At 45.5% G+C, this 19,944-nt stretch overlaps 2 protein-coding genes and 1 non-coding gene across 3 annotated transcripts in view; 1 reads left to right on the top strand and 2 right to left on the bottom strand.

The window, feature by feature from the left end:
- The window catches only part of LOC140911920 (uncharacterized), a 24,436-nt gene extending 11,512 nt beyond the window's left edge, over positions 1-12,924 (bottom strand). Inside the window, exons 1-2 of the mRNA XM_073346081.1 lie at positions 12,743-12,924; positions 10,987-12,328 (exon numbers count right to left, since the gene is read on the bottom strand). Coding sequence (XP_073202182.1) covers positions 11,323-12,328; positions 12,743-12,924 — 1,188 coding nt within the window. The 3' untranslated portion in view covers positions 10,987-11,322. The remainder of the gene's footprint in view (positions 1-10,986; positions 12,329-12,742) is intronic.
- Positions 10,254-10,339, bottom strand: LOC140912174 (small Cajal body-specific RNA 18). Its single transcript, XR_012159252.1, has one exon.
- Positions 12,853-19,944, top strand: part of ACAA2 (acetyl-CoA acyltransferase 2) — a 19,376-nt gene continuing 12,284 nt past the window's right edge. The window contains exons 1-3 of the mRNA XM_073343521.1: positions 12,853-12,938; positions 17,618-17,784; positions 18,829-18,957. Of these exons, the coding sequence (XP_073199622.1) occupies positions 12,923-12,938; positions 17,618-17,784; positions 18,829-18,957 (312 nt within the window). The 5' untranslated portion in view covers positions 12,853-12,922. The remainder of the gene's footprint in view (positions 12,939-17,617; positions 17,785-18,828; positions 18,958-19,944) is intronic.

The following is a 19,944-nucleotide window of genomic DNA, read 5'->3' as shown; positions in this document are numbered from 1 at the left end:
CACTACTAACTTTGATCTCTGGAAAGCAGAGCTTACTATGTCCACTCTTGAGAGTGTCTGTTAAACTGCAATAAGAATTAAACCCGCCACACTCCTTACTGAAATTCTACGAATATTCCTTAGAAAAATAGGTACTAGCACTCTTATTAGGCTTATGGATGACTCTGAGGACAGACACTATAATCATCAACTTTGGACCTTTTAAAGCAGGAAACCCTTGGGAGGGGTAAAGCCATTACTAGTGGCACTGTTTAGATAATCTTTGTACTCTCCAGATTATTGTATTTGCTTTTCAACTAGTAAATTATGCAGTTTATCAGACAAAACCCTTCCTGAAAGGAGTGCAAGAAAAAGGAGCTCTTTTCCATTTTCACATGACAAGAATGGCACTCTGAACCATATTGGCAAAGTACTTGACCCGCTAAAATATTATTTTGAATTAAACTGTGAGGATCCCTTATTCTTAAAAAATTATTCAGGCCATGTGAAGTATAAGGAGTTAAACAAAATTCTCATTTGCCCCTCTGTTCAGAATCATTCTTGCTAAAACAGACATCCTCTTTTCAAATTTGGAGCAATGATTTGCCACTGGACCTAAGACCTAGTTTGATCTAGCCTCCAAATCGTTGCAGAAAGCCTAAAGAAACCTGCTTTACGCAGGTGCTCTTTGCAAGAGTTGAGAGGAAAACACCCTGTCAATCTGCAAACAGACGTTGCACAGCTAGCTGTCTTGGTAGCCAATAGGCTCTAATAGCAGCTGTTGTCCTACACTTCCCATTCACAGGCACTGGGATATGGCCAGTGTTCTATGGAGTCACAAGCCATGATCTATCTCTTGTCCAAGACCTAAAACCCATGAGCCATGGAATCACAGTGGTGGTTCTTCATGTAGGACCTTTTACACTGAGAATATGGACAGGATCTGGCTCAAAGGGAGTAAACACTGTTTTTCTCTTCTGTAGTGACGTAAGATGTACCCAACTATAGTGTGTGTACGAACTTAGGACCAGATTTTCAAAGGTGCCTAAAGATGTAGATATGTACCATTGAAATGAATGGAAGTTAGGCCCCTAATTTGCTTAGGTGTTCTTAAAAATCCCACTAGGATGGCATCTTTTAGCATGTACCACATTCATTTCCTATGCATCCTGTCCAGCTCAGATTATTGTTCCTCATCAAGACAGATCATGAATCTGAATTTTAAATCCAAGCTCTCCCAGAATTTGAGGCTATACAAAGCTGAGGGTTGGTCCAAAATAGAGATTAAGGTCAGCTACTGAATTAGGCTACTGATCCGAACTTACCCAAAAGTTCAGAAATATTTGGAGCTGAGGTGGGGGTTCACGCCCAGCTCTAGTTCCTGGAAAAAGTGATCTGCATGCATGCTGCGTGGGGCTTATATGATTAGTAGAACATCCACAGTTAGGGTAGGTAGGATAAATATTTGGAAGGAAAATAAAACTTCATGTTTCAGGACATAAAACAATCTCATAGCGTTTCAAAGAAAAAACTTCCCCTATGAGTACGTTTCATACTTGTCCTTTGGGAATCATAGAATATCAGGATTGGAAGGGACCTCAGGAGATCATCTAGGAAGAAGCTCTGTGTAAAGAAGCCCTGTTTTGTGAAGGTCTCCCACCATTGCTCATACCTGTTAAAAGTCCCACTAGTATTAGCAACATAAAGAACCCCACCCTAGATGAGCCACCAGCTGCCCCAATCATTTAAAGCACCAAAGGATCTGACTCTGCTCACATCAGGTCTAATCAGAACACTTGAATGTTGTGGATCCCCAGACAAGCTTGCTTTCTCCCCACACATCAGATGACTACTCCCACAGGTTGTGCTTCTCTTCACAGCCTTACAGTCCAGCTCCCCCCCCCCCCCCCCCGGCTAACCTTCCCACCTTGTCCAATCACTAGTTCAGGTCTGTACCTCAGCCTTTAGTGCGCTGTATATTAGATTTCCCCCTGCTCTGACTCCAGATATGCCAGCTCTTGCAAATTGATCGGAAGAGTCATGATTTCTCAGTAAAATTAAACCTCTCTCATGATCACACAATAGAAATCTCAAATGTCAGGATTTTTTTTCAGCCACCACACACATGTGTTTCCAGTCAAACAGGAGTTACCCAACCCTAAACAAAGCAAAGAGGTTTCTCCACCAGCTGTTAATTCCAAAGTACTCTGAAAGGCGATGAGAATTCAGTTACATACCAGATAAACAAAGCTATTAAGCTAACAAGAGACCTCATAGCTACATCCCAGCAGGGCAGAGAAACTTCACAGAAGTCGGGAGGGCCAACCCTCAAATAAGCAATTGAATCAACTGGAGAAAATCCTGACATTTGAGAGTTCTAAAAGTGAGGCTTAATTTTATTCAGAAAATCCTGTCCACCACCCCAGGTGTGGCCAACACTCCAGGGGTGAGCCCGAGGTGGCTGCTCCTCTGCCAGCTTGGGAATGGGAGATGGAACCCCACTGCACCCCTCAAGGCCTGGGGAGGTGAGGAACCCTAAGGAGCAGAGATGAGGCTGGGGGCTAAAGTGAGGAGGGTGAGGGGGCTATATTGATTGTGGGTTCTGAGCAGGTGGAGTGAACGCGGTGAGGGTGAACTGAGGACAGTGGAGATGGATATGGTATTTGGGCTGAACTGATGGAGTGGTGAGTATGGGGGTTGGGGGGCTGAGTTGAGGGGGGTTGGTGGGGAGAGAACGGATGCGGGGACTGGAAGACAGGACTGATTGCTCGGCAGGAAAAGGGCAGTTATGGGAGTGAGAGCTCCTGCAGCAGGGGCCAAAAATCACTTTATCCAGTACATGTGGGAGAGTGGTCAACACTGTCACATGCACACACGCTGGGGATGGGCAGGGGGAGTCTAAAAAACACAATATAATTTTTTTTAATGTCATGATTTTGGGGCCAATCTCATGATTTTTGATCTCCTGAAGTTGGCAATATTGTAACTTCTTCATTCACTCCTCGTCCTCACCTCCTGCTCCAGCCCTTATGTTTAGCAGGCACCAACAGGACCATTAAATGTCGGAATTACATAAGCTGCTTTATCCCTCTTCCCTCAGATTGTGCCACATCCGGGGACTGGGGTTTCATCTTGTCCCTGTGGCACCTCCTACCACCACTAGTAATTGTGGCTATGGGCCTGAAGCCACCTTGAGCCTGAGTGCTTGCCACTACCTATAATCACAGCTGCTGGAGCCCTCTATTGCTTCCAGTCTTTGACTACCTTTGATAATCAGGGTCCAGATGCCCTAAGGGGAGAACAGGGGGTCTGAACCCCAAATAATAAGGAATTGAATCAACTGGCTATATACAATGATATTGTTTATAAATATATGTGAAGCAAGGTCTTTTTATGAATGCTGGTAATGTTCTGAACTTGATGTTCATGAGGAGATATGTAGACAGGCTATGGTTATGAATGTACAGATGTATATATGAATAGAACATTGTAATTGTAACTAGGCTGCAACTACAGCATCACCTCCCAACAGGCGGTCAAGTAATCAGGCAAGGAGGGTCAACTCCCAGGCTAGTTGTTTACACACAACTAACTGTACTACCTAGGGAAAGACAATGGTGGACCACAGAAACTGAAAAGAAAACCCCCTGGATCCTATCACAGCATGTGATGTACCTCACCCCACTGTACTAAATCCCCAAATATCAACAATGTGGGTGAAACCAGCAATCATTATGGTCTCCAGTGAACTCTCAGAAAAATGATAAAAGACAAAAACAGCGTATCACTGTAGACCAGGGGTCTCAAACACCATTTCGGGGAAGGGGTTGGAATGGGGGCAGGGCAGGGCCTCATGGAAGGGGTGGAGTGGGGGCAGTGGGGGGGCGTGGTCAGTGGTGCGGCCCTCGGGCCAATGTATTAGTCCTCATGTGGCTCTCGTGGTCATTTGAGACCCCTGCTTTAGACGAACACTTTTCACAAAATGATCACTCCATATCTGACCTCTCAGTCCTCATTCTCAAAGGAAATCTGCACAAAACCTGCAGAATATCTTCAAAAGACAAGCCGAGAGCTTAAACGTATAACTTTGCTAAACACTAAAAATCATGATCTTAATAAAGACATCAGATTTATGGCTTTTTACAACAATCTCGAATCAAGGGCACCAGAGTCCTCCCATAAGTGGAGGACCCAGGGGCCTGCATCCCCCCCGAGGCCTTGCCCGTGACCAAGCTGGAGAGGGGGCAAAGAGCCTGCCCCTGACCCCTGCCCGGATGGTGACCGAAAGCAGCCCCCTGCCTGCCTCCCAGGCTTCATGCTTGGCCAAGGGCAGGTGGAGGGTCTGCCACAGCTCCCCCACACAGCTGCCTAGGCTCCCCAGCTGGGCTCCCTGCTGGCCTGGCCATGGGGAAGGGAAAGGGGCGGGGTCTGATCAGGTGAAAAGTGGATGGGCCAGGATCCCCACTTTCAAAAAGTGGAAGGGCCCTGGCCCCCTGGTTCTGGTGCCTCTGTCTCTAACTCCCTAATCCCCCTTGTTTTTGTCCTACGACTGCAGAGATGTTAACTGGGCACTTAACCTTGTACGGAGACTCTGATGCTAAACAATCTACTCCACCTTCTATTTAAATGTGATACTCTGAGGTACGATCTACACTACCAACCTATATCGGTATAACTACATCGCTCAAAAGTGTGAAAAATCCACACTCCTGAGCGACCTATTTAGACCTACCTACCCCACCCGTGTCGACAGCATTATATTAATGGGAGAAGACATAGCTACTGCCTCTTAGGAAAGTGGATTAACTAAACAGATGAGAGAGCTCTCTCCCATCAGTTTAGAGCAGCAGTTCTCAAACTGTGGGTTGGGACCCCAAAGTGGGTCACAATCCTGTTCTAATGGGGTCGCCAGGGCTGGCATTAGACTTGCTGGGGCCAGAGCTGAAGCCCAAGCCCCACCTCTTGGGGCCAAAGCCAAAGCATGAGGGCCTCAGCCCTGGGTGGTGGGGCTCAGGTTACAGGCCCCCTGCTTGTGACTGAAGCCCTTGGGCTTTTCCCCTCCCTCTCCCCCGCCTGGAGCAATAGGGCTTCGGCTTTGCCCCTCTTCTCCCCCTCCCCCCATCTGGAGTGGTGGGGCTCAGACGGGCTGAGGCTTCAGTCCTCCCTCCTGGGGTCATGTAATGATTTTTGTTGTCAGAAGGAGGTCGCAGTGCAATTACATTTGAGAACCCCTGGCTTAGAGTGTCTTCATTAAAGCTGCGTGCTACAGTGGCACAGCTTCACTGTTTCTGGCCAATGGGAGCTGTGGGAAGCAGTGGCTACCACGTCCCTCGGCCTGCGCTGCTCCCCGCAGCTCCCATTGGCCAGGAACGGCAAACGCAGCCAATGGGAGCTGTGGTGTTCCGTGCCTGTGGACGCTCTAGATAAAGAAACCGGTCCGGCCTGCCCAGCTTTACCCTGACAGGCCGGGTGTCAGAGGTTGCCAACCCCTGCTGTAGCAGTTTAAGTGTAGACAGAGTCTAAGAAAACACGAGTCTTGGAATCAGGCAGCAACAGAGATACATAAATGAATAAATAAATAAATAAGCAGGTACAGTATGACGTTAAACGTAAACTACTAAAAAAAGGGGGGGGTTAAAAAAAGAAAAAAATTTGACAAAGTAAAGAAACTGTTTTTGTGCTTGTTCCATTTAAATTAAGATGGTTAAAATATGCATTTTTTTCTGCATAGTAAAGTTTCAAAGCTGTGTTAAGGTTCAGTTCTAAACTTTTGAAAGAACAATAACATTTCGTTCATAATTACAAACATTTCAGAGTTATGAACAACCTCCATTTCCAAGGTGTTTGTAACTCTTAGAGTCTACTGTACCCACTCTGGCATATAGAGGTCTGTAAAATGCTTTGAGATGACTGGGTGAAAGGTTCAAAGGATGAGGCTATTTATAAACCATTTAAACTGCATCCCTTTTGAGATTAGTTATAGCATCAGTATACTGTGACATTTTGGGGATCCCCCAGAGCAGTAAGGGATTCTGTCACTGCCTGCCTTATAACTTTGGGTACCAAAATGCTATGCTGCTATGGCTCAAAGCTTGACACCAGTAGCCAGTCTACAATAATAAAGCTTTCAACGTTGGCTTCCACGCACCTAGTTACTCCTTACAGCGTGACCCCACTAGACCTTCTGGTCCCAAGTCCCCTTAAATCCACCTCCCTGAATTTTTAACTACCAGTCAGACTTTCCCCCTCTGGTTTTTCACCCCAGAAAATGAGTGAAACCTGCCCACAATCATCAGTTGACTTTGACACACACACACTTCACACACAGTTTGCACAACAGAGACCTAGCTGGGGTAAAAGTAAACAAAAAGTTTATTTAATAGAAAAAATGATAAATTCAAAGATAAAATAGTAAAGAAAAGCAAACACAAATAGATTACACAGAAGATAAATAAAGATGCAATCTCAGACTTTACACTTCAATATTAGCTAAGTTCCCTTTTCTAAAACAAGTTATCTGTTGCCTCTGAACAGTTTTCCTAGAGGGGATCCAGCCTTCCACATACAGCACCCTGCTTAGATGTTGTTCCTCATAGCTCTTCCAGATAACATTCACTTCAAACCTCTTCCCTTTAAACAGCCTACAGGGTTTGCAGGGTATTTTTCCCCCTCTCTCAAGCTACAGGTACAGTGAAGCACTTACAGCTGCATCACTGTAGACTTGTGGAGGAGATGCTCTAAGCCGACCATCAGTTTAAGAAGTCCTGCCTCTGCGAGAGGTGGTAGCTATGTCAGGGGGAGAAGCTCTCCCCCTGTATACCAGCTGTCCTGGTATATAGCTCTCCTGTGTATACCAGCACTTGGGTCAGTATAATTTACATTGCTCAGGGGTGTGGATTATTTATATCCCTGAGCAACGTAAATTATACTGAAGTTACCTATAGCGTGGACAGGGTCTTAGACTATGGTAATTCATGGTTATGCAGAGCAGTGGCAACTCCCTCCTTTTTTAGGGTATGTCTCCACTTAAAATGTTACAGTGTAGACTCTACATATGCTGATGGGAGGGGTTCTCCTGTCAGAATAGTTAATCCACCTCCCCGTGAGGTGGCAGCTAGCTTGATGGAAGAATTCTTCCATTGACCTAGTGTTGTCTACATAGGGAGATAGGTCAACATAGCTAAATCTCTCAGGGGTGTAGATTTTTCACACCCCTGAGAGAGTTAGTTATACCGAGATAAATTCCTAGTGTAGACCAGTCCTTAGTTTCCCAAAACAGGGGTTTTCTTTTCAGTTTCCCTCTCTTTCCATTAACTAATGGTCCACCATTGCTTTTCCCTAAGTTGTACAATGCTAGGTGCTTACAGTTAGTTTCGTGTAAACAACTATCCTGAAAGGTGACCCTCTCTGCCTGATTACTTCACCCTCCTGTTGTGAAGTGATGCTGTAATTGCACCCTAGTTTCATTTACAATGTTCCACACATATATACATGCATACATTCATAGCCAGCCTGTATGTACATATCTCCTAATGTTTATCAAGTTTAGAACATTACAAGCTTTCATAAAAGACCTTACTTCACATATTTCCATTGTATGTAACCTGTCAATTCAATTGCTTATTCTTTGGGGTTCAGACCCTCTGTTCTCCTCTAGATATATCTTGACCCTGATTGTCACACACCCCCTCATGACTTTGATGCTGGAGTTTTGGCCACTGGCCATGACGTAAGCTTCACCTGTGTCCTCCCTTTTCTAGACAGTGTCGGCTATCTCCAGCCCATCAATATGTTTAATCTCCATATCATACTGCAAAGCTATGCTCCAGCATAGCAATCTGGAGTTGGTTCCTTTTGTTCTATGTAGCTATTCCAGTGGCGCATGGTCTGTTAATACCCTTAACTGCCTATTTGAACAGGTAGGTTCTGAGGGCTCATCTACACCTGAAATGCTCCAGCACTTCAGTGCTGACACCACCTACGCTGTTGGCGTAGGTAATCCACCTCCCTGAGCTGCTGTGGCTAGGTCAATGGAAGAATTCTTCAGTCAAGCTAATCATGTCTAGGTGGGGACTTAAATCGGCTTAACTATGCCACTCAGGGCTGTGGATTTTTCACACCTGTGAGTGACAGTTATGCCAACCTAATTTGACCAGAACTGAGTTATTTCACAGCCCATAACTCCTTATCTATTATGACAGGTTTCAGAGTAACAGCCGTGTTAGTCTGTATTCGCAAAAAGAAAAGGAGTACTTGTGGCACCTTAGAGACTAACCAATTTATTTGAGCATAAGCTTTCTTATGCTCAAATAAATTGGTTAGTCTCTAAGGTGCCACAAGTACTCCTTTTCTTATCTATTATGATGGTTCCATGGGAGACAGTTTTTTGCTCAGCAATACAATGGGGTGTTTCTTGTTGTCCTCCCCAGTCTGAATTAGTATAGCTGTGAGACCTTTGTTGAATGCATCAATGCACACTTCAAACATTTTCTTAAAATCTGGATTGGCCAAGATGGGGGTGTCTGATAAAATTTGTTTCAGTGTATCAAAACCCTTTTGACAGGAGTCTGACCAAACCACGTTTTCTGGTTTTGTTTTCCGGCAAAGACTCATGATAGGAGCAACAATGTCACTGAAACCTCCTACAGCTTTTCAATAATAGTTAACCAGACTTATAAAAGATTTAATTTGTTTCTTAGTTTTGGGGACAAGCCAATTTACAATAGCTTTCTGCTTTCAGGGGATATGGGTAGACTTGGCCTCTGCCCATCTAATGATGATGCAGGTATCGGATCTTTGCTGCCTCTATCGTATATTTTGACAGCTTGACTATGCGGCCTGCCTCCCTCCCTGAGGCTTTTCAATATCTTCCCCATATGTGTTTTGTGTTCCTCCCACGTACTGCTCAATATACCAATATTGTCTATGTATCTGAGAGCAGTGTCCTGGAATGTGACTCCTGCTTTAATTCATTCAGAGGACAGTACCTTAAACTCAAAAAGTCCAAAATTAGTAATGAATGCAGACTTTTTTTGTGACACTGTTTCCAAGGGAATTTGCCAGTTGTCCCTTGGTTAAATCTAAAGTAGTTGAATGTTTAGTTATGCTACGTCTATCTAACATATCATCTACATGAGACACAGGGCAAGCATCTGGGAGTGTAACCACATCCAGGGTTTGTGTACGCTTCAAATGCTGCAGTAGTGCAGCTGCCCTGCTGTAGTGTTCAGTGAAGACACTCCTTCCTACGCTAGTCTAGTGCACCTCCCCGAGAGTCGGTAGCTAGGTTGGTGGGAAAATTCTCGGTGGTGCTGTCTTCACCAGAGTTAGATTGGTTTAACTGTGTCGCTTAGGGGTATGGATTTTTCACACTGCTGCATGGACCAGGCCTAAATTTTCTATAATCTACATAAAACTGTACTGTATGGTTGTTCTTTGAGACTAGAACAATTGGAGAAGCCCAGGGGCTGTCTGAGGGCAGACCTACACTAAAATCCACACCCAAGAGAGGTAGCTATGCCAACCTAACTCCTGGAGTAGACAGTGCTCGGTGGAAGGAAGAATTCTTCTGTCGACCTATACGCTGCCTTTCAGGGAGGTGGATTACTTACACTGACGGGAGCTGACAGGAGAAACCATACTGCTGATGTAGGTAGTGTCTACAGTGAAGCACTACAGGGGTGTAGCGTTTCAAGTGTGGACAAGCCCTAAGTCCAGGAGAGGTGATACTTTGTGGTCCTCATCTACTTTGTGGTCCTCATCTGCATAGCATATCATGTTTACTATAGCCCCTTTGTTATTGTAAGCTTTCAATCTGTTAATATATACAGTCTGGAGAAAGCCCTGGCCATAGGCTTTCTGTACCTGGTAAGTGTTTCTGTTGCTGCCTGATTGTGTACTTTCAGTTCCAAATGAGGTGTGTGATTGACTGGTCAGTTCATAACTCTGGTGTTCGTAACTTTGAGCTTCTACTGTAAGCATCATAAGTCCCATTTTACAGATAGGGAAACTGAGACACAGATCTTGTGATCTGATCAAGGTCAAAGATGAAGTCAACAGCAGAGCCAGAAACAGAATCCAAGAACTGCTGATTCCTGATCCCTTACTTTATTCTCTAAGCACAGATTCATTACAGAGGTATCCTAATATATTATTGTAATGTGTATCAGAAATTAGCTCTATAAATCCTGATCCTGCAAAAGACACAAATGAGGTTCTGTGCAGGGGCCACCCATGCAGCTCCAGCTTCAGAATCACGACATATGTTATTGTTCTGGTCTCAGCTGCCTTTCTCAGCACAAATCTCATCAAGTAGTTCTGCAGAACTCAGATTGCGCAGTGGGCTAATCATCACAGACCAGGGTTTAGTGAGCTCCACACTTTTTCTTTCCTGCCATCTTCGTGCAAGATGTTCCCACCTGTCATTCTCCGAGTCACATTAGAACTAGGAGTAGATTTTTATCGGTAAATGTTGGTGAATGTCAATTTCACTGTACAAGCACAAACCACTTAAAATATTTCTATCTATGGTTATCTAAATTTACAGATAGACAAAGTAAAACATGCTGCTTGAGAACTCAGTTGGATTTAAGGATATTTACTTTGTATATTTTGATATGTGATGTCAACAATTTGTGTTTTAACAGATATAAAGCTTTAACTTTTTTAAATATAGTCTACTGTAATTAAATAATTGTCTGCCTTCCCCCACCCCCGAAACTTTCTGCAACTGTGAAAATTTAAATTGTGTACATTAGGGGGTAGGAGAAATTCTTAAAACCTGTAATTTTGATCTACTGAGAAAATTAAAGCAATAAAAATAAAGAATGCTTAACAGTAAATAAACCCTGATATTATCCATCAAAGTTATGAAAAAAGAATCTAATTCTGACAAGCCTAATTTTCTCTCACTACAGAAATCTTCTAACAGAAGTTTCTACACAATAAAAACTTTATTTTAAAACAACCACCATATAATGTCATACATGTGTATTTTAAAACATTTACCTGTCTATTTCTAGCTTTGAAGAACAAAAGCCTCCTCCCAATGGGGTGCAGTGCTGAATAATAGGAGCAACAGAGGACGAAATCACAAGTTTTCATGTAGTTTCTCCCAAATTGTTCTGTTGGGGTCGGGGTACCCCCGATGGAAAAGGCAGTGGGATCAATTCACAAACACACAGATCCCAGGAGATCAGCGGGCCTGAGGAGTTCCATGTCCCCAGCGCTCCCAGGACGCCTGCAGCTGGTCTCCTCCCTAGGGAATGGGGGGCTGCCATTACAGGGACATCCTGAATGTGCAAGGGATGTGTGTATGTGTGCATGTACATGGGGGGCGTAACACTACAACTGGGTTGGGTTTGAGGGCTGCACAGGCCAGGGACTGGAATATGTGTGTGTTGCACCCAAAGGAAAGGGGGAAAAGCGGGAAGGTGGTAAGGGGCAGCAGCGAAGAGGGGCAGGAAGAGAAGACACTGGGCAGGCGGCAGTGAGCACAGGGGCACCCGGGGTTCCAGGCAGTGAGTTCAGGGGCCCTGGGGGTCCAGGACGTGGGGCTCCAGGCACTGAGTTCAGGGGCCCTGGGCTGGGGGGTCCAGGACGTGGGGCTCCAGGCACTGAGTTCAGGGGCCCTGGGCTGGGGGGTCCAGGACGTGGGGCTCCAGGCACTGAGTTCAGGGGCCCTGGGCTTGGGGGTTCAGGACGTGGGGCTCCAGGCACTGAGTTCAGGGGCCCTGGGCTGGGGGGTCCAGGACGTGGGGCTCCAGGCACTGAGTTCAGGGGCCCTGGGCTGGGGGGTCCAGGACGTGGGGCTCCAGGCACTGAGTTCAGGGGCCCTGGGCTGGGGGGTCCAGGACGTGGGGCTCCAGGCACTGAGTTCAGGGGCCCTGGGCTGGGGGGTCCAGGACGTGGGGCTCCAGGCACTGAGTTCAGGGGCCCTGGGCTGGGGGGTCCAGGACGTGGGGCTCCAGGCACTGAGTTCAGGGGCCCTGGGCTGGGGGGTCCAGGACGTGGGGCTCCAGGCACTGAGTTCAGGGGCCCTGGGCTGGGGGGTCCAGGACGTGGGGCTCCAGGCACTGAGTTCAGGGGCCCTGGGCTGGGGGGTCCAGGACGTGGGGCTCCAGGCACTGAGTTCAGGGGCCCTGGGCTGGGGGGTCCAGGACGTGGGGCTCCAGGCACTGAGTTCAGGGGCCCTGGGCTGGGGGGTCCAGGACGTGGGGCTCCAGGCACTGAGTTCAGGGGCCCTGGGCTGGGGGGTCCAGGACGTGGGGCTCCAGGCACTGAGTTCAGGGGCCCTGGGCTTGGGGGTTCAGGACGTGGGGCTCCAGGCACTGAGTTCAGGGGCCCTGGGCTGGGGGGTCACACGAGGCAGCAGCCGGGAGGGACAGGAAGACTCGCTTCCTTCCACCGCTGCCCAAGGGGCGCGTCGCTCCCCCTTCGCTCTGCTTCGGCCCAGGGCCCCACCCCGGCCTGGCTCTGGCGGCCCGCTCCCGCTGTCTGCCCGGGACCAGGCGGCTCCCCGCCCCGCACGCTCTCAGGGCCACCCTCGAGTCACCGCCAGGCCCGGCCCGGCCCACCGGGGACGGCGTTGCCCCAGGCTCCCCCGGCTTTCCCCTCCAGCCCGCTCAGCTTTGCATCCGCAGGCGCCGATTCCACCGGCCCCCAGCGTCAATGCCATAGGAAAGGTATGCCGGGGGGGGGGGGGCTTGCTGCCCTCCCTGAGCCTGTTCCCTACAGGAACCCGCCTCTGGCGCGAGGCCGTCACTTGAACAACGACGGTCCCCGCCTTGACCCCCGGCACAGCGCCGGGTGACTAACGCGCCGAAAGTGCTTTTCCCGATGGGCAGTCACGTGCGCGGGGGCGGGGGCGGGGGGCGGGGAAGGGGGCGCGCCCTTGGGCAGTCCCGTCCCGCGCTTGCGGCGCCCAGCCCAGCCCAGCCCAGCCATGGCCCTGCTCAGAGGTAAGGCGCTCGCCCCTCGCCGCTGTCCCCCCGTCAGCAGCCCGTTAAAGTCCCAGCGTCCCTTTTGCGCCGCGTTACCGGGTGACCCCCCCCACCCCGTTTCCACGAAATAAAGGGTCGAGTGTCTGAAACCGGCGGGGTGCAGGCTCCGTTTTCAGGGCCTCTTCGCCGCAGCTTTTGAGCGGTGGCGCAAATCGCTGCCCAGCCCACTTGTGCCCAGGTTTCATTGAATTCATCTTTTATTTCGTTTGTAATTTCAGTGGCTAAGGGGTCGTGTTTATTTTTAAGCTTGTTTTTAGGGTTTGTTTTTTTTTTTAATCAATTCACATTTTCACTCTTGCAGGAAATTATGCGGGTCAGACGCTACTGAGGGTTGTTGAGATTCAAAAACTTAAAAATCTTGCTTACATGGTCAACATCACATGTCAAAATAATAAAGTAAATAGCCTTAAGTCAGACTCCGAGTTCTCAAACAGCATTTTTCTTACTTTGCCTAGCTGTAAGTTTTGATTATTATCAACGGAAATATGTTTTCCTCAGTTTGTGTGTGTATGTGGTGAAATCAACATATATCAATATTTACCAATAAAAATTTAATCCTGCCAAGGCTGGTAATATGTTTATGTATTATGGCAGTGGCTGCGAAACCGAGAACAGACAAACAACAGACAGAAAAGGGGTGGTGGGAAGCCAAGATTAAAAGATCATGAAATAAATATTTGTTTTGAAGTAAGCCTTTACTACACATGAATCTGCTTACTCCCTCTTTCTGTTTGTTGTTTATTTAAAATTACTGCCCAATAGTAGCTGCATTTCAGTGGTGAGCTGAGTAATACCAGAATAAGGCACCAAATACAGAGGCGAGCAGGGCCCATTCTTTCAGTTTAGTCTGCAAAGCACTTCGGGATCTTTCAAGATCAAGTGCAATCTGTAAAATGTTACTGTTTTTAAATAGAAACCTGTAATAAGTGTGTGTGTTTGCATGGTTTTATATATATAAAATCGTATGTATGTATGTTCTTCTGACATTCTCTCTCCATTCCCTTGCCAGCAGTAAAAAGAGATACACAGTTTTCTTTTCACTGATATATAATAATGGATTTTTATTTGCTGCATCTCTCTGCACTCTCATCTCATATCTCTGGCTCAAAGCCTGTGTTGTTCTGTCTGATTAACCGGCATTGGGTCTATTAAATACTGTGTGCATTGGCACCCCAGGAGCTTGGGCCATCATTTCACTACTGTAATTAGCCTCCGGTGTCCTGGAATGCAGAAATCTCCAGCAAAGTTTAAAACTTCAATCTATCTGAAATCAGTATATAGCTGACTGGCTTTGTCGAGGAACTATCTAATCTAAATGCCTTGTTTTCATTACACCCTTGTTTGTTTAAAGGTTCAGGGGGAATAAACCTTTGGTTAGAAAACAGTTGACGATAAACAAGAGGGCTTTGCCTGGCTAGCCCAAAAAGGCAGTGCTCTAAGTCTGTAGTCTTGGAGCATGTTGAAAATATACTGGAAACTTTTTAAAGAGTGTGCTCTGGATCACCAGCCTCAAGCGCTCTTGACACCCCATCCCAGCTAGTCAGACAACTCTGAAAACCATGGGAAACAGTCACATTTTGGCTCTCCATAGATTTGGGTGTATTTTTACATTACAATTGTATTTCCTCTCCATCACAAAAAACCACAACAAAACCCAGTGTGCCGTATTAGCTCCAGAGCTTGAATTTATCACATTCACAGTTGTATCATTAACCATTAGTTAACCTTTGGAAGTAGATTCATTTAAGGCAAAGGTGAATTGTGCTGGCCTTATTTGTTACCACTTTGCTGTCCAGAGAAGAAAACTGGGGGAAAGGTTAAAGCATTGCTTGCCTTGCTCAGTGTGGAGACTTTGAACAACATATTTTGGTAACGTAAAGACCTCTGCATTCACTAACTCTTCGATCAGTCTCTTTGGTGCTGATGAACCCAGGACTTGGAAAAGCCCACTGACCAAAGCTGTCATTAAAGCCCTACATCATGATTCGGTGCCAGCCCCGTAGTAAAAATCCCAGCATCCTTCCACTTGCCAACAACACTTTCACATCCTGACCGAACCTGTGTAATTGTTTAAGGTAAAAGTGTAATACTTTAGCATTTCTCAAATGGGGTTTCCAACCCAAAAAAAGGTTGCAAGACTATTGTGGGTGGGTAACAAGAGCGGCGGCTGGCCAGGCACCCAGCTCTGAAGGCAGAGCCACTGCCAGCAGCAGCACAGAAGTCAGCATGGCATGGTATGGAGGGGTTGTCACTCTTTTTTAGAGAGGTCATTACAGCCTGAAATATTTTTAAAGGGGGTCCCAGAAAAAAAAGTTTGAGAACCCCTGTTTTAACACATCTGTAAATAGCAATGGATGCTCTCAGCTAAGGGTAGATTGTATATGAGATTGAGGTAAAAAACTCATTGCTTATTTACTTACATTATAAACTTTTCATGATAGGAAATGTCTTTTTCCTTATGTGTTTGTGTAGTGCTCAGTATCTTGGGGCTCTGCTCCACGAGTAGGCTCCTAGGTTCAACCAGAGTACAAATAAGTATTATTATTATTATGGTTTAGCTTTGTGCCTGGCTTACAGCGTAACTGTAGTGCAGAATTTCAGTTGTGAAATGCTGTCCTCCTCAACAAGTTATTCCTACTGAGTGGGACCAGTCTGTCGTGGGCTCTGCTTAGTCAGAACATAGTTGATGCTAGTTGATCAGTTGGCAAGAGCAAATGGGACAAATGCCCACTTTTGCCAAAAAGTCAGGCCGGCCGGGGCAGAGCTTAATAAAGGGACTATCCCGGCCAAAACAGGATGTATAGTCACCCTATTAATTCAGGATCCTCATTCTCTTGTGTTGGCACAAGATTTTTCCAAGTGTTCTTATGGTTCCTTAACTTTCCATCACTTTCCATCATTTCCATTCATAACATGGAGTTTGGATAAGGAGTCCTTCCGTGCAAAGTTATGTATGAGGTTTTTGCTTTGTTTTTGAGAATGATGGGTGTGGATGTCAGTAATGCATGGTCATTCTATACATTTTAGGTCAGTCTGCTGTTTTCTAGTTTCCTCTACCAGAAAATAGTAATGACTCCAGATGTTTCGTAATGGCCATGAGGGAAAGCAATAAATCAGAGTGTTTTTCTTTTTACCTCTCAACAAAATGCATGCTCTGCCTTATGGCAACTCCCAGAAGGTCTTCCAGGCAAATCAGGGATATCAGATGTCTCAGTCTCCAACAATGCATCCAGTCCTCATCAAGGTGGGCAAGCTTGAACTTTGGTCAGTTCAGAAGGTTCCCTTAAACTGACAGTTCTTTTACAATATCCATCAATTCAATCACAAGCATTGTGGGCTCCAAAAATATAAAAAGAGTGGGAGAAACAGAAGGCAGTTTTTCATTTTGGGGTAATAGATAACACATGTCTCTGGTAGAAGGCCTTGACATATTCATGAGGATAAATACTGGCCTAAGGAACAATCACTGTCTTTTTTCCACACTATGACATCTTCATACATCCTCTTAAATACATTAAATACAATATCTTAATACATTTAGATACCTTATGGCAAGTGTCACATCACCTTTCACCAGACAAGAAATTGAGGAAGTAGCTATGGGTAAAAGTTCATGGCTTGCTCCTAGTCACTTTTCATCTAGAAGCAGAGTGTCTGTTTTTACAACTTATCAATATATGTTCCATTTGTGATGTAGAAAATTAAAGTTAGGCTATTTCTCTTCACTGTGTGTGTGTGGGGGGGGAGGGTATGTATGAGATGCGTGCACATGCAATCAGCTGAAGTTTAATGTGAATTTTTTTTTTCATCAGAAACCATGAACTTTAGATGAGGGAATTACTTTTTTTGTTTTTTAAAGTAAAAGCCTTTCTGAAAAAAATGAGGTAATTTAAAATAATGTGCTTCTGCATAGAGTCTGCCTTTTGTGCTTCCTGGTCTAAGCAAACAATTTACTGATGGCAGTTAAAAAGAAATTTCCCCAATAGGCAGGTTATTCTATAGTTGTCCATTTGGGACTTCCTTGCGCATTCTTCTGAAGTATCTGGTACTGACCATTGTCAGAAATAGGATATTAAACTAGATGGAGCACTGGATTGATCTGATATGAGAATTTCTGTCTGTTGCACATTCAAGCTCCCTTATTTTTCCTCTAAATCCCTCTTTAAAAAACACTTATTCATGGAATCCTTCTTAGCTTCTCCTCCTGACTCTTCATTTCACACATGCCTCCTTCTCTGAAATATTTTTCCAGGCTGTGTCTGGTGTATCTTGGATTGTAATGTGCTCAGGTTAGGGAGGGACCATATTTTCTTTGTTTATACAGCCCCAGGTAAATTTACAGCACTGTACTAGTACTCTTACTGACCCTCTGGGTGATGTAATACAGTGGTTCTCAACCTCTGGCCCTCAGACCTCTGGCATCTGCACCTCCATATGAAATTTTTTAGGCATCCACAAATGAAAAAAAGTTGAGAACCACTGATGTACTCCACCTCTGCTATTTACCTGCAACATCTCTTTATTTAATGTCCGTTCATCTTCCGCAGAGATTTGATCCATATCTCAAGAAAATCAAATGAATCGTGTCCATCCTCTTCCTAATTTAAACCTATGGATTTTTCTTGTTTGTTTTCTAGGTGTGTTCATTGTTTCAGCCAAGCGAACACCTTTTGGGGCTTATGGAGGTCTGCTCAAGGACTTCACAGCCACTGACCTGACTGAATGTGCTACACGCGCTGCACTGTCTGCTGGCAAAGTCTCCCCTGAGATCATTGACAGTGTCATTGTGGGTAATGTCATGCAGGTTGGTAGGATGGAATAATTGCTGGCACCTGGTTACTTGCTGAACACCTTTCCCTAGTGCATTTCTACATATAACTGCATCTGTTGTTCAATTGGTTGCTGTTGAATGAGCCAAAAATAAATCAAAGGGCTGGAAATACAAAGTATTAATAATTAAGTGATTCCCTTTTATGTTTAAGGGGCTGACCATGCTTCCATTGACCTTGTTGGGACCAGGATAGTTTAAACCGGGGAAGCCTGTCTTTCTGTGAAATGCAATCTGATTAAAAAAACAGTTTGTATTCTCGCTGAATTTCAAGCCCCTGGGTATACTGCTCTTCTTAGTAGACCGTGACTTCAGAGTTAGAACTGAACAAGCATTGTTTTCTTTGGGTTTTAGTTAATTGCCATTTTGCTGGACATCATGTAACTGGTTGGGGCTTATAATACCTGAGAACCCTAGAAATTCTCTGAAGAAATGCAAAATAAATGTAATATCTTTTAGATTGCACCAGACAAGTTAGTGGCCTGGATGCGTGGATGAAACTGAATAAACAAGTCCTTGCCCCAGAGAGCTTACTGTCTCAAGGCACAATTGCTTACAATGCAGTAGCCTGTACTCACCCACAGACTAGGTCACTAGCTTTGTTTTGGACAGGCTGATTAAGTTATTGGTGGTCACCAATCAGGATGTGGTGCTTTGCCAGGAGGCGCCCTACTTAGTATATGGTTATCATCCATTAGTGGAGGGAATGAGTTACTATTAGCCCCGATACGTCACTTGAAACTTTTCAGCTGCAGTACCATTTTCAGGCTGACCTTTAGCTCTGGTGGGAAAGGGTCTCTCCTTGAAATAAATTCAGACACCTGCCTTCAGGAGATACTTTGGGAAGAGATTTCTTGAAAGAATATAAACGCTTCCTGTGGCTTATAATTCTCGAGGAATCGTGTCCTCCAGAACTAACATTTACCTGAGGTATTGGGTATTCTATTCTGAGCTGATTGAAACAGCTGTTGTCCAAGTACATTAGTGGTTTACAAATGCTGCAATTTTTTTGCTTTCCAGAGCTCCTCAGATGCTATTTATATTGCAAGGCATGTTGGTTTGCGTGTGGGAGTTCCTATCCCAGTTCCAGCCCTTACTGTCAACAGACTCTGTGGTTCTGGTTTCCAGTCCATCGCCAATGGATGTCAGGTACAGTACTTGTTCTCTGAGTATGGGCTACAATTATATATTATTCATAGCTGTTATCAAACTGCTGTAGTGAGAGAGGGGATGTGTTCTGACCCAAGTGCTGTGTGTTTGAATTAGCCGAAGAATTGCTCTCTGCTGAATACCGTGATGGTGTTCAGCTGTTATCAGTAAGTGATCTCCTGTGAGCATCCCAATAAATTTATACCTTAAGGAGGAATTTAAAGGTGCACGGAGTGCCTTGGAACTAAAAATCAAATGCATTTGTTTAATTTTCCATATTTATAGGGATTTCCCATGGAGCTCTGGTGTTGCATACAACAGTTCAACCTTCTGAAGACATTTATATAATTAGTGTAAAAAAAAAAAATCATTAGGGCTAGTTGAAAAGGGGATGGGGGACAAGAAAGCAGCCACTTTTACAAAATTAAAGGTACTTAAACTGCAGTAAAACACCTGTGGCTGGCCCTGGTCAGCTGACTCAGGCTTACGGGGCCCAGGCTGCAGTGCTGTAAAGTTGGTGTAAATGTTCAGGCTTGGGGTGAAGCCCAAGCTCTAGGACCTCGCGAGGGGCGGGAGGGTCCCCAAATCTGGGCTCCAGCCCAAGCCCAAAGATCTACACTGCAATTTTTAGCCTCGCAAGCCCGAGTCAGCTGCCAAGGCCAGCTGCGGCCATGCCGCAGTCTCTTATTCCAGTGTAGACATACCCTCAGATGCACTCTGTTCTCTTCGTCATGGAGCCTGATCCTGCACCGACTTGAGTCAATAGAAGCAGGTTGGGCTTCAGAAGTTTCAGAGTATTTTTAGCTCTCACGCTTTCTGCTGATGTACCCACTTGGGTAGCTGAAATAACTAGCAGTGTGGAGAACTGAGAAACTTCTGATATGTTTTTATGAAAAAACGAGAGTGATTCGCCTTGTGGTGTTACCTGTTGGGTGTTGCACAGTTAACTTTTTTCTTGAAACAAGACAATCAATGCAATGACAATGG

This window comes from Lepidochelys kempii, chromosome 5, assembly GCF_965140265.1.
Source record: "Lepidochelys kempii isolate rLepKem1 chromosome 5, rLepKem1.hap2, whole genome shotgun sequence".
Taxonomy (NCBI): domain Eukaryota; kingdom Metazoa; phylum Chordata; order Testudines; family Cheloniidae; genus Lepidochelys; species Lepidochelys kempii.
This window is presented reverse-complemented; position numbering and strand designations above follow the sequence as displayed.